The 18752-nt window shown below is 44.4% G+C and overlaps 1 protein-coding gene and 1 long non-coding RNA gene across 3 annotated transcripts in view; one reads left to right on the forward strand and one right to left on the reverse strand.

Moving 5' to 3' along the window:
* Window positions 1–18752, forward strand: part of LOC143840385 (uncharacterized) — a 234091-nt gene that overhangs the window by 21169 nt on the left and 194170 nt on the right. The window lies entirely within an intron of this gene.
* The window catches only part of EDNRB (endothelin receptor type B), a 29391-nt gene continuing 22749 nt past the window's right edge, over window positions 12111–18752 (reverse strand). For both annotated transcript variants that reach the window (XM_077343852.1, XM_077343853.1), the window contains exon 8: window positions 12111–17364. In XM_077343852.1, coding sequence (XP_077199967.1) covers window positions 17233–17364 — 132 coding nt within the window. In that variant the 3' untranslated portion in view covers window positions 12111–17232. The remainder of the gene's footprint in view (window positions 17365–18752) is intronic.

An 18752-nucleotide genomic window follows, 5' to 3' on the forward strand; every position in this document is an offset into this window, starting at 1 on the left:
GTTTGTTTCCGGATTAGGTTCAGGGTTTTGGTATTAACCTTCAAGGCTATACGCGGCTTGGGTCCTGCATACTTGAGGGACCGCCTATGTCCTTATGCCTCCCGCAGAGCACTTCGCTCTGTGGGTAAGAATCTGCTGATGATCCCAGGACCCCGGAAGGCACACCTGGCCTCGACAAGGGCCAGGGCCTTTTCAGTCCTGGCCCCTACTTGGTGGAATGAGCTCCCTGAAGAGCCATGGGCCCTGTCAGAGCTCTCTGACTTCTGCAGGGCCTGCAAAACGAAGCTCTTCTGCCAGGCACTTGTCTGAGGCTGGGTGGTGGCCCAGGGGCTAAGATCGGGCCCCTCTCCCTGGGGGAAGAGGCCAGTATTAGACTGGCCTGGTTCCTCAGCTTGTTCCACCCATGCCCAACTATCCATCTGCTCCCTTCTGCTCATCCAGTGGGCCAGTGTGAGAATAGTTTTTTCTTAATCTCTATCATTGTGACTGAATCATTGTTCTGTGGTTTTAATGGGGAATTTGAATGGTTTTTAATGTACTGCATTTGTATTGAAATATTGTGAACCGCCGCAAGCCAGTTTCTGAGAGCGGTGGTCATACAAATCAAATCAAATAAATAAATAAATAAAAATAATAATAACAGCAACAAGAATTTGTGCTTCTTCACGGGAGCTGGGGCAGTGAAGTTCCCAGTGCGTAAATGGTCTGTCAAAGTCTCGACAGTGCAATCCTTTGTAGAGTCACTGTACTCTAAAGCCTTAAAACTGAAATAATTCACCATAGGATCTCAAGAAATTCAAAGCAGGCCTGCTCAGAAAGAAGTCCCATTTTATTCCACAGGGATTACTTCCAGGAATGTGTTGTTAGGATTGCTGCCAAAGTATGTCAGTTTACTGCAGCAAGGAGTAATTGGTATTTACCATTCCTAAGTCAGAAACAACTGCATTTTCCCCTTCAATATTTTAATTTATGTGTCTTCTGCATGAATTGTAGTGGCGGAGATGGTGAGAGATAAGCGGCAAGCAGCAGGGACAATAGACCCTCTACTCTCTATTAACCCTCAGTTGATAATGTGTGAAGCGCCAAGCAGCACAAAGGCTGCAGTGTTCTTTGATAAAAGAGCCTGGAGGGATGTATCTTGAAAGGAGCCATTCTGGAGTTCTTGCTTACTGCATTTGTGAGAGAGCCCAGTGTTATGTGCATCACGAGGATTTTTCATGCACAGAAGGGAAGTCTTTTCTCAGACCTCATTCTAATGACTGTCAAACGTTTATGGGCATGATACAAAAGGAAGCTTTGTAATGACAACATTTAAGGCATGTCTCATGCAGACTGATGTCGGGCATTATGTTGATGCGCTGATCAGGGATAGTTTCAGATTTTGGGGGGCTTTTGCCCAGGGCTTCCTCCTCTCCTCTGCCTACCACCAGACCTTCCTTTCTAGTCTCTGACTCCCAGCCTTCCTCTATTCCCTCAGGAGCTATCCCTTATCACATGTACTTACATGCCCATTCCCTGATAATGCTGGACAATGTGTACGGCTGGCAGCATGGATGTCAGAGGGCTTGCCAACAAATGAGTGGAGAAAAGGCGGTTGGGCAGCAGGAGAATGGTATAGCCCAGTAACAGAGGGCCTCACCAGCACATGTAGGCCTCAGCAGCTGCCCCGTCTCAAGGTACATTGATGCCTTGTCACCCTTCTTGTGCTTTGCAACGCAATGCACATGTCATCTTCAGTGTTTATTTTAGTATGGCTTTATTTCACAATTAATTATTGTTGCACTGTACACAGGATTGCAATGTAGAGGAGTGATCCAAACAGGCCTGCTTAAAAGTAAATCCCATTGTATTCCATGGGGGATTACTTCCAGGAAAGTGTCCTGCCAAACAGGAAAGTGTCCTTTCACTTATAAGCAATAAATAAGACTTTTCTTGGACATCTTTCTAATGACTGTCAGACCTCTATGGGCATGAGACAAAAGAAAGCATTGTCATGACAACATTTAAGGCCAGCCTTGTGCAGTCTGTCTAGTAATAGAAGTCTGCATTTGTTTTGTGATGACTATTCAACAACATAGCCAAAGATGTAGAAAGCCATGCTACTGCTCCCATGCTGTTGCTTCTGTGGTCAGTAGGCCTTTAAAACAAAAGGAAGAATGAGAAAGCAGCACATACAGTGGATGTAAGACTAGACTATGCATGCATGTTCATTTCTAAATCTCTAAATGAATACAAGATCAAGGAATTACTTGCAAGTAAACACAAGACTCGGGTTTCTCATTTTTGGATGTTTGTCCTGGAAACTCAAGGAAGACTTTTACACTGTCAGCTGAGTAGATGTTTCTCATAGGAATAATAACTTGTGGGCCTGATTCATGCTATCATGGCTATAAAGGTAAAGGTAAAGGTATCCCCTGTGCAAGCACCGAGTCATGTCTGATCCTTGGGGTGACGCCCTCTAGCGTTTTCATGGCAGACTCAATACGGGGTGGTTTGCCAGTGCCTTCCCCAGTCATTACTGTTTACCCCCCAGCAAGCTGGGTACTCATTTTACTGACCTCGGAAGGATGGAAGGCTGAGTCAACCTTGAGCCGGCTTCTGGGATCGAACTCCCAGCCTCGTGGGCAAAGCTTTCAGACGGCTGCCTTACCACTCTGCGCCACAAGAGGCTCTTATCATGGCTATAAGAACTGCTTATGGAAACATTACCCTAGTACAAATAGAATCCTCCTCCTTTGGTGTATGCACATGCAGAGCTATGTGCCCTTCTATAAAGGGTGTGGGCATGAAGACATGGAAATATTGAAAGAATGCACAAGATGTGTCAATACCTATGTCATATGTGCACACACTCAGGTGTGGAAAGCATCAACAGGACTTTGTTGAGTTCTATGGTGATTTTCTCTATTTGTGGACCTACACCCAACCTGGGAGAATTATTCCAGCACTTCTGGGCCAAGGGAGGTATGGCGGTGGGAGGAGGTTCAATAATAGGGGGAGAGCGGCACACGCAGGTCCAGAAAGGCCCCGACCGTGGAAACACGGTAGGTGGCCTGGTCGATGTGCTCGCTGTCCTTCAAACCTCCGTCCCATCCCCAAATCTGTAGGAGAGAGGGCTAGGGCGGAGCCGGTGCTGATGCTATGCAACGCCAGGTCGATCAAGAACAAATCCTCAACCCTGCGGGACTATTTCGCAGGGCATGGGGTAGACCTGGCGTGCATCACCGAGAGCTGGGTGCGCGAAGGTGAAACAGTCGCCCTTAAAGATCTTGCGCCACCCGGCTTCTCGGTCCTCCATCAGCCCCGGCTCCATGGTAGGGGGGGTGGGGTGGCGATCCTAGTCCGGGACAGCTATGCCTTCAGGGCTCTCCCAGCACCATCGATCCCAGGAGTTGAATGTGTCGGCCTGACGTGGGAATCGGTCGAGAACGTGGCCATCTGGGCGGTGTACCGTTCACCCACTGCCCCGCCCGATGCCCTGCTGGGCCTGCTGGAGGCGGCGGCCGCCTGGACATTGCAGTTCCCCAAATTATTAATTTTGGGGGACTTTAATGTCCATGCGGATTCGTCGGCTCCAGGACTTGGCCTGGACCTGGTGTCGGCCATGGCGACACTGGGGTTCTCGCAATTTGTTGCTGGTCCCACTCATCAGGCTGGCCACACCCTGGATCTGATCTTTGGTGCTGGTGTTGAGATCGATCTGGTGGCTAACAACATCGTTCCGTGGTCTGACCACCATACCCTGAAGGCTCGCCTACGGATGCCACCCCTCCCCTGTTTGGGTGACGGACGCATTTTAGTCCGCCCACGGAGACTTATGGAATCCGAAGGATTCCTGAATGCTCTGCGGGACCCGATGCCCTCCGGTGTCTCGTTGGAGGCCTTGGTGGAGGACTGGCAGTCCCGCCTGTTGGCCGCCATTGACGAGATAGCTCCTGAGCGCCCTCTCCGCCCTCGCCTCAAGCAGGCCCCGTGGTTTACCGCGGAGCTTCGGGAGAGGAAGAGGGAGGTGAGACGGCTAGAGCGAGTGTGGCGGAAGACCCGCGACGAAGCTACAAGAACATCTCATCGCACGCTTATGAGGGCGTATGAGATGGCGGTGAAAGCGGCAAAGTGTGACTACTTTGCTGCGGAAATCGCGTCCGCTAGCTCTCGCCCAGCCCAATTATTTAGGATAGTTCGGACCCTTACTGCCCTCGAAGGAGGGCATCAAAATAGTAGTCAATTGGAACTAGGCTGCGAGGCTTTTGCGAGCTATTTTGCGGATAAGATCTTGTCGCTCCGTCGTGACCTTACTGCCACAGTTGATACAGTTCGTGAACTAGAAGCTCCGTGGCCGTTACGGGGGATCAGGTTTGATGGCTTCAGGCGGCTCTCTTTATCCGAAGTGGACAAATTGCTAGGGTCGGTGAGGGCGACCACTTGCCCCCTTGATCCCTGTCCGTCGTGGTTGCTTAAGATCAGCGACCCACGGATAGGTGTTCCCCTGAGGGAGATTATAAACCTCTCCCTTACATCGGGAGAATTCCCTCAGCGGCTCAAGGAGGCAGTGGTTCGCCCTCTTCTGAAAAAACCATCGCTGAATCCGCGGGACCCCGCCAGCTACCGCCCGGTATCGCATCTTGCATTCCTGGGCAAGGTGGTTGAGAGGGCCGCCGCGGACCAGCTCCTAGCATTTTTGGAGGAAACTTCGGCCCTTGATCCATACCAGTCTGGCTTCCGTCCTGGCCATGGGGTGGAGACTGTGCTGGTCGCCCTGACAGATGATCTCCGGCGCCAGCTGGACCGGGGCGGGTCGGCCATTCTCGTGCTATTAGACCTGTCAGCCGCATTTGATGTGGTTGACCACGAGCTCTTGGTTCACCGCCTCGCTGATACTGGGATTGGAAGGGTGGCTCTTAAATGGCTATCCTCCTTTCTAGAGAACAGATCACAGAGGGTCGCTGTGGGGGAGGAGTTATCCGACTCCTTTGCACTCCCATGTGGGGTGCCACAGGGAGCGGTGCTCTCCCCCACGTTATTTAACATCTATATGCGTCCCCTGGCTCAGCTGGTACGGAGTTATGGGCTTGGGTGTCACCAGTACGCTGATGATACCCAGCTCTATCTCTTGATGGATGGCCGGCCAGATCTCCCCCCAGAAAAATTTGCCAGTTGTTTGGAAGCAGTGGCTGGATGGATCAGGAAGAGCCGCCTGAGACTCAACCCCTCTAAGACGGAGGTCCTTTGGCTAGGCCGAAGGGAGCAGGAACAGGAAGCGCGTCTTCCCTGCCTGGACGGGGTACAATTGTCATCTGTGCCCCAAGCCAGGAATTTGGGAGTGATTCTGGATGCCTCACTTTCCATGGAGGCCCAGGTCACTAAGGTAGCCCGGACGGCGTTTCTCCATCTACGCCAAGCTCGGCTACTAGCGCCCTACCTGCCCCCGGAACACCTGGCCACTGTGATCCATGCAACGGTTACTTCTAGATTAGACTTCTGTAACTCGCTCTACGCGGGCCTACCCTTGTCTCTAACCCGGAAGTTACAGCTGGTACAGAATGCAGCTGCACGGGTCCTCACTAAATCATCTTGGAGGTCCCATGTTCAGCCTCTGCTGAAGCAGCTGCACTGGTTGCCAGTTTGTTTCCGGATCAGGTTCAAGGTTTTGGTACTAACCTTTAAGACTATACGCGGCTTGGGTCCTGCATACTTGAGGGACCGCCTATCTCCTTATGCCCCCCGCAGGGCACTTCGCTCTGCGGGTAAGAATCTGCTGATGATCCCAGGACCCCGGGAGGCACGCCTGGCCTCGACAAGGGCCAGGGCCTTTTCGGTCCTGGCCCCTACCTGGTGGAATGAGCTCCCTGAAGAGCTGCGGGCCCTGTCGGAGCTCTCTGAGTTCCGCAGAGCCTGCAAAACGGAGCTCTTCCGCCAGGCGTTTGTCTAAGGCCGGGTGATGGCCCGGGGCTAAGATCGGACCCCTCTCCCCGGAGGGGGGAGGCCAGTACTAAACTGACCTGGTTCCCCAGAGTGTTCCATCCTATGCCCAATTATCCTCCGTTCCCTTCTGCTCATCCAGTGGGCCTGTACGGGAATAGTTTTAATCGCCATCATTGTGACTTAGTCATTGTTTTAATGGGGTTTTAATGGGGAATTTTAATGGTTAATATATTGTATTGTATTAAAATGTTGTGAACCGCCGCGAGCCGGTTTCCGAGAGCGGCGGTCATACAAATCAAATAAATAATAATAATAATAATAATAATAATCTTGGAGATTCCTCACCACCACCATGGCTGGTATTTTGTTGATATCCATTGTGCAGCAATATCCATTGGTTTTCTAGTCCTTAGCTTAACAAGAATGCAACTGTGCCATAAGCCTTGGGTAATTAAATTAGTGGGATTCCACTGGCCATTGAGGGGGAAAATGGATTTAGCATTCTCTGTATTGTCTGCTGGACTAATCCACATTAGAGATGGAGTTTAACTTCAGTCAGTTAGCACATGTTACCCTAATAGCTAGATCTGCTAAAATGAGAATAAGCAACCTTAGACTTTTGGCCTCAGAGGTGTTGTGTTGGCACGTCATGCATCAGGCATCACCTGTTCTCATTAGCTGTCCTTGTGAGTAGACCTGGATGTGAGATCCATTTGGGATGTAATATATAGCCCCACAGAGTGGAGGCCAGAATGAGCATCAAGCATGTTAAGTTTGTACGTGAGGAGAACCCTTTGTCTAGCAATGTGGCTACTGGGATTCTGGGGGCCTTAGAGTTCTATGTAAACTGGAATTAGCCTCATTTTTTATTTTTGAAAAAATGTTCTAACCTTTATGGTTGAGAAGATATGGCTGAAGACATTTGGCAAGAGCAGTATAGAGTGAGGTTTGGGTTTTACTCTTCTCTGATTTTGGACAATAAGCTCTTATATGTTCCTCTTGCTGACAGTGATAACACACTATCTCCCTTGTCTATTTTATGTGGGATTGGCCTGCCTTGCAGGATTGGTGTTAACTAACTTGAGATTTCCTGAGATGTCCCAAACTTTATTTTTGTTGGTGAGAAGTAGTAAAAAAGATCCCTCTCAATCTCATCTAATAATGTGGCGTCTTCAGCCACTGCTTTTAGTTTTCTGGAACTTTTAATTTCTCAGGAACAATCTAAATTATGACGGAACTTCCCTGTAGAACTGTTCTAAACCTATTAGTTGCTTCAATTCTTCAAATTTCGTGACTTTACTCCGCTCAACCTATGTATTCAGGGCTCTTTCTAAATGACTACCTAGCTGGGTATATGTTTCATATGACTTTCTTTTAATTTCTCTAAAGATTTTTTGCTTTGTTCTGGCTTAGGGATGTCAGCCTCCAGGTTTCTGATTTGTTCTTAGGGATACCAACCTCCTGGGGATCTTCTGGACTTACAGCTCATCTCCAGGCAACATCTTTCCCTGGAGAAAATGAATGCTTTGGAGGGCAGAATTTACAGCATTGATGTCCCTGTCCTCCTAAGGCTCCATCCCCAAATCTCCCGGAGTTTCTCAACCTGAATTTGGCAACCCTAACCCCTCATCCCCCACACATGGCTAGGGGGAACTTGGCAATCCTATTCTAACTCCATCAGCCCTTCAGTGCCATTCCTCATGAGAGCCAAGCCTTCCCTCCCTTCCCACCCATCCAGTCCCCCAGCTAATATGACAGGTAGTCTATTTCTACACACCAGCCACCCAAGAGGAAGATGCATTGGCCAAGAAGCTGCCCAGCAACTGCCAAAAGAGACAGCCATGAGAACTCTTGTGGCTATCATTCCCCAACGTCCCACCTCCCCTCTAGGGCTATGAACCAATCATCTCCAGTTTTGAGAAGTGAGTTGTCCAGGGCCATGGTACACATTTTATTATATAGAAAGATGTGTGTGTTTGTGCGCACATGTGTGTATTTATGTGCGTGTACTGTTTTTTTAATAAAGTTTTTTTTGCTAGCTTGAGGCCCTCTGTTTCGGAGGAAAGGCAGCATACAAATGTTTTGAATAAAACAAATATTAATAACATAATTCATAGAAATGCCATGGCGAAATGAACCAAAGTAAACCTTTAGTGCAGAATAGATAAAACAAGCCATTCAAGGACAAACCTCTTAATATCAGGAGACCAGCTAATCTGCACAGTGCTTTTGATGCTGAAGCCAGAGATGGGTGTGGTCACCTTAAGTAGGAATGTAACTGTCTCATAAAATGCTATCTGAAGTTTAAGGCATTTAACTACATATAATGCAATTTTACACTTTGAGCACAGATGCATACAGGAGATTTCCTTCCTGTCAACCACCTCCCTTGCCCCATTTGCTCAAAGCATGCAGATGCCTACAGCTTTGCATCTGCATTGCCCTGGAAAGGTGGTCTGGATTGCTTCCTTCATTAATCAAGATGTCCATTGATGTGCAAAAATAAAACAGCCACAACAAAATGCCCACTATACAACACAAGAATAATTTAATAGAAAGGCAATGGCGGAATGGAAGAAGTACTTCCCCCAAAGTACTTCTGCTATTAAGTTCATCAAAAAAACACAAAACCAAATAATTCTTGAGTTTCGTCCATGTTCCTGAGTGGTTGACTTAAGTCATTGCCAGAAACCTAACACCACATTTGAGGCCAATATAGTCAAGTATGAGATCAAAGGTGCAGCAAAGGAAAGGTCCTGCTGCTTTTAGTAAACTCCATGGACTCTAGAATGCCCAAGTGTTGCCATCACAGGAAATGTGAGTTTGTGTCAGCAGGAAAAAGAGCAGTGTAATGGAAGGAAAAGCACTTCTGTGGATATCATAAATCCAGATGTTTGGATTTGGCAGTTAGGTGTGGCCTGGTCTGTAGTTTCTCTTGAACAGAAGAGGATGTTTGGATATGAAGTAGTAGAGATGACGATGTTCAGTAACGAGGAAAACTGCAGGGACGTGGAAGTGCCATACTTTGGAAACACGAGATAAAGTAAGGATGTTTTCTTTATTATTAAAACCAGATGACCCCTGAAATGAGAGCTTACCCTGATTGTTCCCTTTGCTCCACCCTGGAAAAATTTTTACACATTTTGTTTACAACTTTTCTATTAAGATCAGAATTCTTAAGTTATAGTGATATGGGGTACTACAATTCAGGTAGCCTCTTCTGTGCATTGCATTGCCAAATAAGCAGAATGACAAAATGGAGTGGTGGCTCCTTTATTTCCTTGGGTTTGATCAACTGTGATTTTCTATAGTATCTAAATCAGGGGTAGTCAAACTGCAGCCCTCCAGATGTCCATGGACTACAGTTCTCATGAGCCCCTGCCAGCATTCACTGGCAGGGGCTCATGGGAATTGTAGTCCATGGACATCTGGAGGGCCGCAGTTTAACTTTGTTAGGTGCAAAGTCGTGTCTGACCCATCATGACCTCATGGACAATGATCCTCCAGGCCTTCCTGCCATCTGCCATTCCCCGGAGTCCATTTAAGTTTGCACCTACTGCTTCAGTGACTCTATCCAGCCACCTCATTCTCTGTCGTCCTCTTCTTCTTTGGCCCTCAGTCGCTCCCAGCATTAGGTTCTTCTCCAGGGAGTCCTTCCTTCTCATGAGGTGGCCAAAGTATTTGAGTTTCATCTTCAGGATCTGGCCTTCTAAGGAGTAGTCAGGGCTGATCTCCTCTAGGACTGACCGGTTTGTTCCCCTTGCAGTCCAAGGGACTCGCAAGAGTCTTCTCCAGCACCAGAGTTCAAAAGCCTCAATTCTTTGACGCTCGGCCTTCCTTATGGTTCAACTTTCACAGCCATACATTGCAACTGGGAATACCATAGCCTTGACTAAACGCACTTTTGTTGGCAGGGTGATGTCTCTGCTTTTTAGGATGCTGTCTAGATTTGCCATAGCTTTCCTCCCTAGGAGCAAGCGTCTTTTAATTTCTTTACTGCAGTCCCCATCTGCAGTGATCTTGGAGCCCAGGAAAATAAAATCTGTCACCATTTCTTCTCCATCTATTTGCCAGGAACTGAGAGGGCCGGATACCATGATCTTTGTTTTCTTGATGTTGAGTTTCAAGCCAACTTTTGCACTCTCCTCCTTCACCTGCATCAACAGGCTCTTTAGGGGCAGTTTAACTACCCCTGATCTAAATAATCTTTCAGAGACTGGCATCAGGAAAAATACAGACCATTCACACCCCAACATGCATTAATGAACCTGGTGTAACTAGTGAATGGTCTCCATGTTTTTCCTGATTAAGTCTGAATTTTATTTATTTACTTAATCGTACAAATGAAGGTACAAGCCATGTTCCAAATCTCTCGCATAAAATGACCGCTCTGTGAGGATTTCCTCACAGCATCTGACAAAGTGGACATTGGTCCTCAGAAGCATATGCTGGAATACAGTTTTAATTTTTCAGGGTCACACAAGATTCCTTCTATTGTTCAGCCCAGTTTCTTTAAAGACAACATTTAACCTAAAAGAGTCCCCAAGGCAGTTTACAACTGAATAAAATAAAGAGTATTTTCAATTATGCTATATTTCAGTTCTGGAATCATTGAAGTCGACGGTCTTTATACCTTAAGCTGTTTGCTGGTAAGTTAAAGCAGATTTTTTTGCTTGTCAGTTTTCAGATATAGAAATTAGACTTATTCTGGCCTCCAGTATGTGCTTAGTTTTTTTTTTTAAACAGCTATATCCTGAGTCATGATAACACGTTCTGTTTCAGATTGACACTGTTTACCTTTTTAATGAATACCCACAAGTGCTGTACAAGAGTACCACAGGATATGTTTTACAAAGATTACAATGCCTGGAAGACATCAGACAGTTCCAGAGCAGGGAAGATGGCTTAGGGGAATGGGCTGAAGAAGGGAGTGAATGGACGGCTCATCTCTTTCATGGAATTTGTAAGGCAATGGCAGTTACTTTAAAAAATGCTCAAATTGGTTACATGCAATACATCCGGGAGTTACTGGTTATCCATGTGTAAGCTAAACTGGTGCTGAATATGCTTGATGTTCCCTATTACTGTCCAACACAGAACATTTGTATATGATGCTCCAGAAGCCTATCGCATTGCAGCCATAATATAACTGAGACTAGAAATTAAGCCTGCTGTATAAAAAATACAGCAGGTGCTAGCGGGCAGTGGGTGGGTGCAGGATTTGTCATACTGCCACCGGGAGTGAGTGGGGGGGGGCAGGGCAGGCTTCATCGCAGCGCTCCGAGCCCCACGTGGGGGTGAGTAGGTCGGGACTCGTCAGTCTGGGGGCAAGGGGCCAATGGGTTCTCTTCCCCATCCTGGACTAAGCCCACCCCCACATCCCTTACTGCTTTATTTATACCACTCCCGTGGAGCGTTGTAAAGATGGTGTGACAATCAAATCTAGTAAAATAAAATATGGGGAGTTTTCCTACCAACAGTAGAATCCTGGAGTCCAAATGTTTACCCACTGATTTCAAAAGAAACAGAAGGGTACAACTCTAATTTGGGGGTTGGCAAACCGCCCTGTATTGAGTTTGCCAAGAAAACGCTAGAGGGCTTCACCCCAAGGGTCAGGCATGACTGGGTGCTTGCACAGGGGATACCTTTACCTTAATGTCAGTTACAGAAAAACAGACCTCCTATCATCCGGATGCTTGAAAGTGGAAACAAGGCCTTTGCATGCAGTACCTTTTCATATATTTAAATGAATCTGTGTTCAGAAAAAAGGCATCTTTAATATTTTCTTCTCCATTCACAACGTAAGCAACAGGTCAGGGAGAAAAACAGCCTAAAAACATTCACACTATCTTTTGCTCATAGCCCAACTGATCAGAAATCACTCTGTTTATAATTGGACTATGTCAATTAACTAAACCTGTTGATTTATCTATTAATCCTATTGACACAAGCCAGTTGCCCTATATAATGATAAGGGACAGGGTAAAAGCCAGATCAGGTCAGAATGGGCAATAAACAAACAACAGTACCTCAAAAACAACTGCATTAGTAATTTGGCTGTTACATAGCAAATTTTTCATCCTTTATGTCAATAATAGGCTTCCTTGCTTAAGGCACTGAATTCTCTTGGATACCACCATCAGGATAAGTTTGATTAATAAATGGAGTGAAAAAGAAACACTTTAGACTTTGATCTAAAAAGAAACAATTTACAATATCTTTATTGAGAAATCAAGTTGCTTACATTAGCAGTTATTTTAAGTGAATAGAAAACAACAAAATTCACAATTTTTTTACACATTCATAAAATCATCATAAAAAATTAGCTACAAAGACCCCATCCTAATCAATCTACCTTGCAATAAATTGTGTATTGAAGTTACAATCGTTCTGAAAAGCAATACCAGTGATTCCATGAATGTTCCTCACATTTCTGATACAGGGCAGTAGGGTTTCAGTGGTAACGAAGGGCAATCTCAAATAAAGAATCCTAATACAGGATTTTCCTTGGTATGGTATATGTTCACTGGCACAAACGTTAGTGCTGTGAGAAATGTGAATTGGCCTTTAGTACTGCAGGGCAATGAAATCCAATATTCCACAGTCCCCCATTGACCTTTCATTACTTATTTCATTGCTGGAAGCATTAGAGACACTAATAGCATTAGAGACACTTGGCTGCACAGGACTATTCATTCACAGTGTTTTCCAAACTTCCAACAGTGTAGGAACATCTTTTAAATCAATTAACATTGTAGATACACCTTATGCTTACATCTGAAAAAAAAAATACTTTTTTGCAAATGCAACACATACTTATCTTTGGATGAGCACCCCCCGCCCCTCCCCAGGGTGTTCTCTAGGTCCCATTAAGCACACATTGGAGAATATACTTCTGCAGAATAACCTTCTGCAGAATATACTTCTGTGCTTCTGCAGCTAAATTTTCCAGTGCGGAACAGGATAATCTACTTCTACAGTGCAGTGAAAGCGCATTATCCAACATGTGCAGAACGAAGACAGGAAACCACCTCCATGACCTGCTACAGATGTTGTCACATCAGTCATTTGCAAATGGCTGGTACCTTTATGAATTCAATTCTAACAGAACTCTGTATCCAAGTACAGGAAATTTATGTGAACAGAGTTAAAAAGAGAGGACGGTCTTTCTTCAGTAGCTGCTTGACTCTAATATTGACTCTTCAGATTGGAAGCAAAGAAAGCAAAGATAGTATTTAGTATGGCTAGGTATTTATTAAGAAGGCTGCTGGAAGCCAATTCCATCAGGATTTACTTCTCCATCAGTTTTCAGGTTGCCACCTGATTGGCAAAACATGCCCTGGCCTGTGCCTCTGCCTTGAATAGCAGCTTGAACTGCTTAAATCAGATGGGAAATATTTTCACAGCATGATCAGCAGCTAAGAGAGACGGTGGCCCAGGCTAGTCTGAGCTTATTGGCTCTCATGGTTGTCCTTGGTTTGCACTTGGATGGGAGACCACCAAGAAAGCCTAGGGTTGCTATGCAAAGCTAGGCAATGGCAAACCACCTTAATGTCTCTTGCCATGAAACCTCTATGCAGTGGCCATAAATTGGCTTTGACTTGAGAACACTGTTCCCCATAACTTTACTGTGTAGATTAATTAGACAGGTATCATTGGTTCTGAAAAAGGTTATTATTTTGAATGATATTGTAAAAATATTAAATTGTGGGAATGATATCTATAACTGCCTAAACATTAGGAAACATACTCTGTGTCTGTAATATACCTCTAGATAAGAGACGCTTCACAACAACCATATCCATATCCATACGCAGTAAATAATTTGTAGGAGGGAATTGAAGAATCCAACCCCTTGATTTATATGGTTACTTAGTTTTATGCAGTATATCTCTGGTTACTTTGACTCTTTGGGTAATCAGTGGCTGAAGTTGTGAAAGTTACGTATCTCAGGGATTAGGTTGGTGCTAAGTTTTAATACATTCCAGAAGAGAGATAGAGAATCATTATTCTGCTGTACAAAATTAAGAAAATCCTGAGGAAGTTTTTAAGGCCACTGAATAAATCTTTTGACCAAGCATCAAATGCTAGCAGCGCTATCTTTAGCACACTTTTAAAGAGCATTTACAGTGAATTCAGAATAACTTTGCTAAGGACGGCATTGGAAAAGTTCTAATCTACTATCAGCGGAAATCAACTGATTAATGGCACCAATCAGCTCTTAAAGGTTGATCAGCTGTTTTAATCAAAATATAATAGCTGAAGTTATAAAGAATCTAGAAAATGCACAATTTCTAGTATATATTCCTTTTTTGCTATTTTCTGCAATGTTTTTTGATATTCATATTCTCATTATCATTATATATCACATACAGCTGTAAATATCAATCCATCAATATCAATCAGTATTTGGACCCAAGACATTTGACTACTTTAAACAGCTATTTCCTTCCTAACTGCCACTTTCAAAGGGTCATAGAAAACAGTTCATAATTATTTGATTACAGTTTTACTTAATACTGAGCTGAACTTGCATAGGTTTCCCCTGGTTTTTAAAATGATATTCCTCACAGAAAATACGTTGGGTCCGGGACTCAAGTGTAGTGTCTCGTATGTCCCCAAACGATATTGCCAACAGGAATATAAATTGCCACAGCTCCATTGAAACCAACAAAAATATGAGGTCCACTACTTGTCTAAAATAGTTACAACCTCAGAGTTTTAAAGGCACTTTATGGGCAAAGTCTCTTTTAATAAAAAAGACTGCTATTATTTTCCCTGTTGCTTCATAATACAGACAAAAAGGGGTTTTGAAGGAATTGAACAGATCTGCCAGGGACAGGACAAAGGTAACCACCACAACACTGTAAAATAACAATAGTTACCTGGAACAATTGGTCAACCTTTAAAGGTGCCTCAAATCTGCTGCCTCAGCCAGTAAAATAGCTAGAGGTGCCTCCACAAAAGTCATCCTGCCATAGTCCAAGCCACTGTCTGACCCTCAACATTGTAGACCTTTCAAGCTCCAGTACTTTATAATCCAGAACACTCGAATAGCTTTTAGTACTGGTGATTATTTGTAGTGCTAAATGCGACACCTATGTTTAATAGCATGATTTAAAAAAGGAAATCCTCTGTTAGGCACATTCAAAAACATCACCCAATGCAATGCATTTCATGTTTGCTACACATTCTCCTCTCAATTGGTTATTCATACTGGCATGAATAATGGGACCTGCCCACATTTTATGACTTAATAGTCTATGTTCAGTTACACTTTACCCAAATATATACAAGGCCTCTTAGAAGAATTAAAACAAAGACTATGATCTGCTACTCTTGCATACAGATAACTGCAACTGTCTGCCAGATTTCTATGAATACATAGGCAATTTCTCTGACACAGCACTATCAAGGTTGCTTCTTGCTCTGTTACACCACACTACTGCAGTTGTTCTTTCGGTAGAGTCCACATCATGTGTGGTTGTCCACCTTCCAGGTTTTCTTCAGCTCCACTGCATGTTCATCCAAACCTATATTGATGCAATCTTTGGGGAGAATTGCGGATCTATGCATCTTCCCAACTGACATAATTTCCCCTTGTTTCTACCATTCTCCACTACTGCAGTTGTGCCTTTTGCCAGCTATTTTGTAACTGGTAGTAGATATGTTGCTGTAGCTATTACATTTACATATATATATTTTGAAAAGCTTATGGGGTGAGGGTGGGCAGAAATGGAAGTATGAAGGTGACACCACAGGGAATCCCTGGTGTGGAAGCTCCATTGTCACTGTGAATGCCACTGCATTCACAACAGCAAGTAGAGGAAAACAGGGAATCACCCCTGTATGGAAGAACCCAAAGGGCCATCATATGCAGGAACATATCACTGTGTTGCAGTGAAGAAGAGCCATATTCAACCTAGCTTGGGCTAGCAAACTCCCTAAGGCTGGAAGGTAGCATGATCAGAGCTGAAAGAATTCTACTCCTAAGCAATACAAACCGTTTGCCACAAAACACCTGCATTATTTATGCAAATAGAGCAATTTTGCATAATTTATTTTATATAATTTCTTCTGACCAACTAGCAATGGTGAGGAAAAGGAGGCATATACAGAGTAAGAAATCCTAATCCCTCCAACCACTGGACATCTCTTTCAACAGGTAGGATGGCTAGGGAAGCCATTCACTGTACAGGGAAGAGAGGAATGCGCATCCCCAACACGGGGCCAGCAGTATTATCCATGGCTCCCAGGCACTTGTGCTCTTGAGTGCTGGGACTTAGATGCAACCACTGACCATCATACACAGCGGTAAATATCAACCTCTGCACTAATACTTTCCCTTATCAGGTGCAGCAAACACGTATCTTTTTCTCTGTGGAACTACCAATGATTCCTGAAGCCCTGCTCTGTTAGCACAACCTCCTTCCATCATTTTGGACCTCATCAGTAGAACCGAGTTGCCACCTGAATGTCAAATGCAACCTGCCACCCCCCCCCCTCCCAGGAATGCCTCACCTCTTGGTTTTGCTGCGTGACTAATGGGTTGCTTTCTGCTTGGTGGGGCACAAGCTGTGTCGGCCAGACGAGAGTCCCTGGTTCAACTTACAACCTTCAATCTGAGCAGTGCAGCTGAGTTTCTATTAATGACTGAAATGCTCGTGGCTCAGTGACCCTTCCGACAATTAAAAAAAACAACAAAGATGTTTGTAGCATTTCTCCTGCACCCTACTCCATTCCCAACTACATATTTTCTTATTTGTTCTTAGACTTAGTGTCCTTTTAATTTTGCTCTCAGCTATATTCATTTTTAAAATTTTGTGTTTTTACTACAGTTGTGATGCAGAATGCAATGGTATAGTAACCACAGGATTCTATTTTAGATGGATGTACTTTGTGTATTTTTACAATAAAAAAGAAGATACAGTGATTTATAGACAATGATGGCTCTGTTCTGCCAACAATTGTGCTACATTATATACGAAAAATTACTACATAGCCCAGGACTACTCCAATGAATACACAGTAATCTAATTTATGGGATTTGTGGATGATTTGGAAGTGCTCATTTCCAAAGAATTTAAGTGCTTGAACAAGAGTTTTCTGTTTCTCCCAGTGATGCTCCTACAGAGACCATGCACAATTAGGAGAGGTACAAACCCATCTGCTTTGCAATTTGCTTTGAGGTGGAAATGCCAAACACAGAGGTTCTAGAAAGCCAAGTCTTTTTATTCTGAACAGTCCTCTTGTCACCCGAAGAAAAGCCCTGAAAATAGCGCACAAGAGCTGAGGGTAATGCCACCTCGTTTAAGATGAACTGTACTTGTTACTGGAGCGGAAATTGTCATATCCGTTATCATTAGCTCTGAACTTTAGGCAGGACTGTTTCTCTTCCAGGGACAGCATATCTTTGGACTGACACCAACAACACAGGCACAACTGTGGAAACAGAACAGAATCCCCATTAGAAAGCTCTCTGTCTGGTGCGACAAACCAAAAATGCAGAACTACTGCTATCTATTTGTGACACAGAGTTCAGAAAACGTTTTTCATCCAGTCCCACAGCAAAGTCCATTATCTGTCTAAGAATCACGAATACCTTTTCCCCCAAGTGCCAATCAAAGAATCTACACAACAGGGTTAGGGTATAGATTTCCACAAACTCTCAGTTTGCAGAAAAATATGAATAGCTGAAAAGTAACTGGTTGCAGGAACTACAATGTTACACACACAAAAAATTAGAACTTTGGTGGCATTTGGGGTTTTCAGAGCAACCCCAAAATGGTACCCTGGAAACAGCGCTGCAAACCGGAAGAAGTAACTTTAGAAGATATCTGGAGTGAGGAGAGGATGGGTAAGGAAGAGAATCTGTGAGGATTGCAAAGAGGGGGGGGGGGAAGAGCCAGCAAAAGAACAATTGAAATGAAAACAGCAAGCAGCCAGAAGGGAGAGAAAGACCTCCTGGCAGCATGGTGGAGGGGGGAGTGGAGCCAAATCACAGGAGGAACAGAGAATGTGGAAGCAGAAGCTATTGCTTTTATAGAATCAAAGCTTTCTGCAAGCCACCAAATTGACTGATGCAAAGATAGACTGATGCAAAGATACTGGGATTCTCTTCAGTGGCAATATCTGTAACTCTGCTGACTGGAAAACATCCCCATCAGTTACAACAACCTCTGGCTCAGTTTTGTGCCTCACTCTACTTTACCCTATCTTCAATTTTTATGTATTTATTAATTTTATTAATTTTAAAATGTATATCCCACTACTCCTGACAATGTCAACTCGAAGCGGCTTAAAGAGTAAAAACAGTAAAACAATACCCCATAAAAACTATACAACATAAAACAGACATATTCCTGACCCTTCAATTAAAAATCTAACATCAAACATCTAACATCAAGATGGCAGTAAAAATTCAATCCCCCCATAACTTTGCTGCTCCATAAACCCCTAAAAGTTGCAAAACCAGGCCAATGCAGAGGTAGAATGCAGGCAAATATGAATTTCTGCACTAACAAAAATTAAAGCTATACCAAGACTCAGAATAGAGAGAGGCAGGATTAAAGGGGGGGGGGGGGAGACAGTGGATTTCCAAACACCTTGCATGGTCCAGCTTGTCTCATAGAAGTGCTCACTGAAAAGCCATGGTCAAGGATAGTGGTGGTTTGTACTCCCTGACTCCTCTTTGGAGGAGATTCATTTTTGTTATGTGGGCTCCAGATCGGTTCACGAATCCCTTGTTCTAGTCAGGAAGTCAAAACATTTTGTCTCATTGACTTGTACTGGAGTGTCTGTCTGTCTGTCTGTCTGTCTGTCTGTCTGTC

This window comes from Paroedura picta, chromosome 6 (genome assembly GCF_049243985.1).
Source record: "Paroedura picta isolate Pp20150507F chromosome 6, Ppicta_v3.0, whole genome shotgun sequence".
Lineage (NCBI taxonomy): Eukaryota > Metazoa > Chordata > Lepidosauria > Squamata > Gekkonidae > Paroedura > Paroedura picta.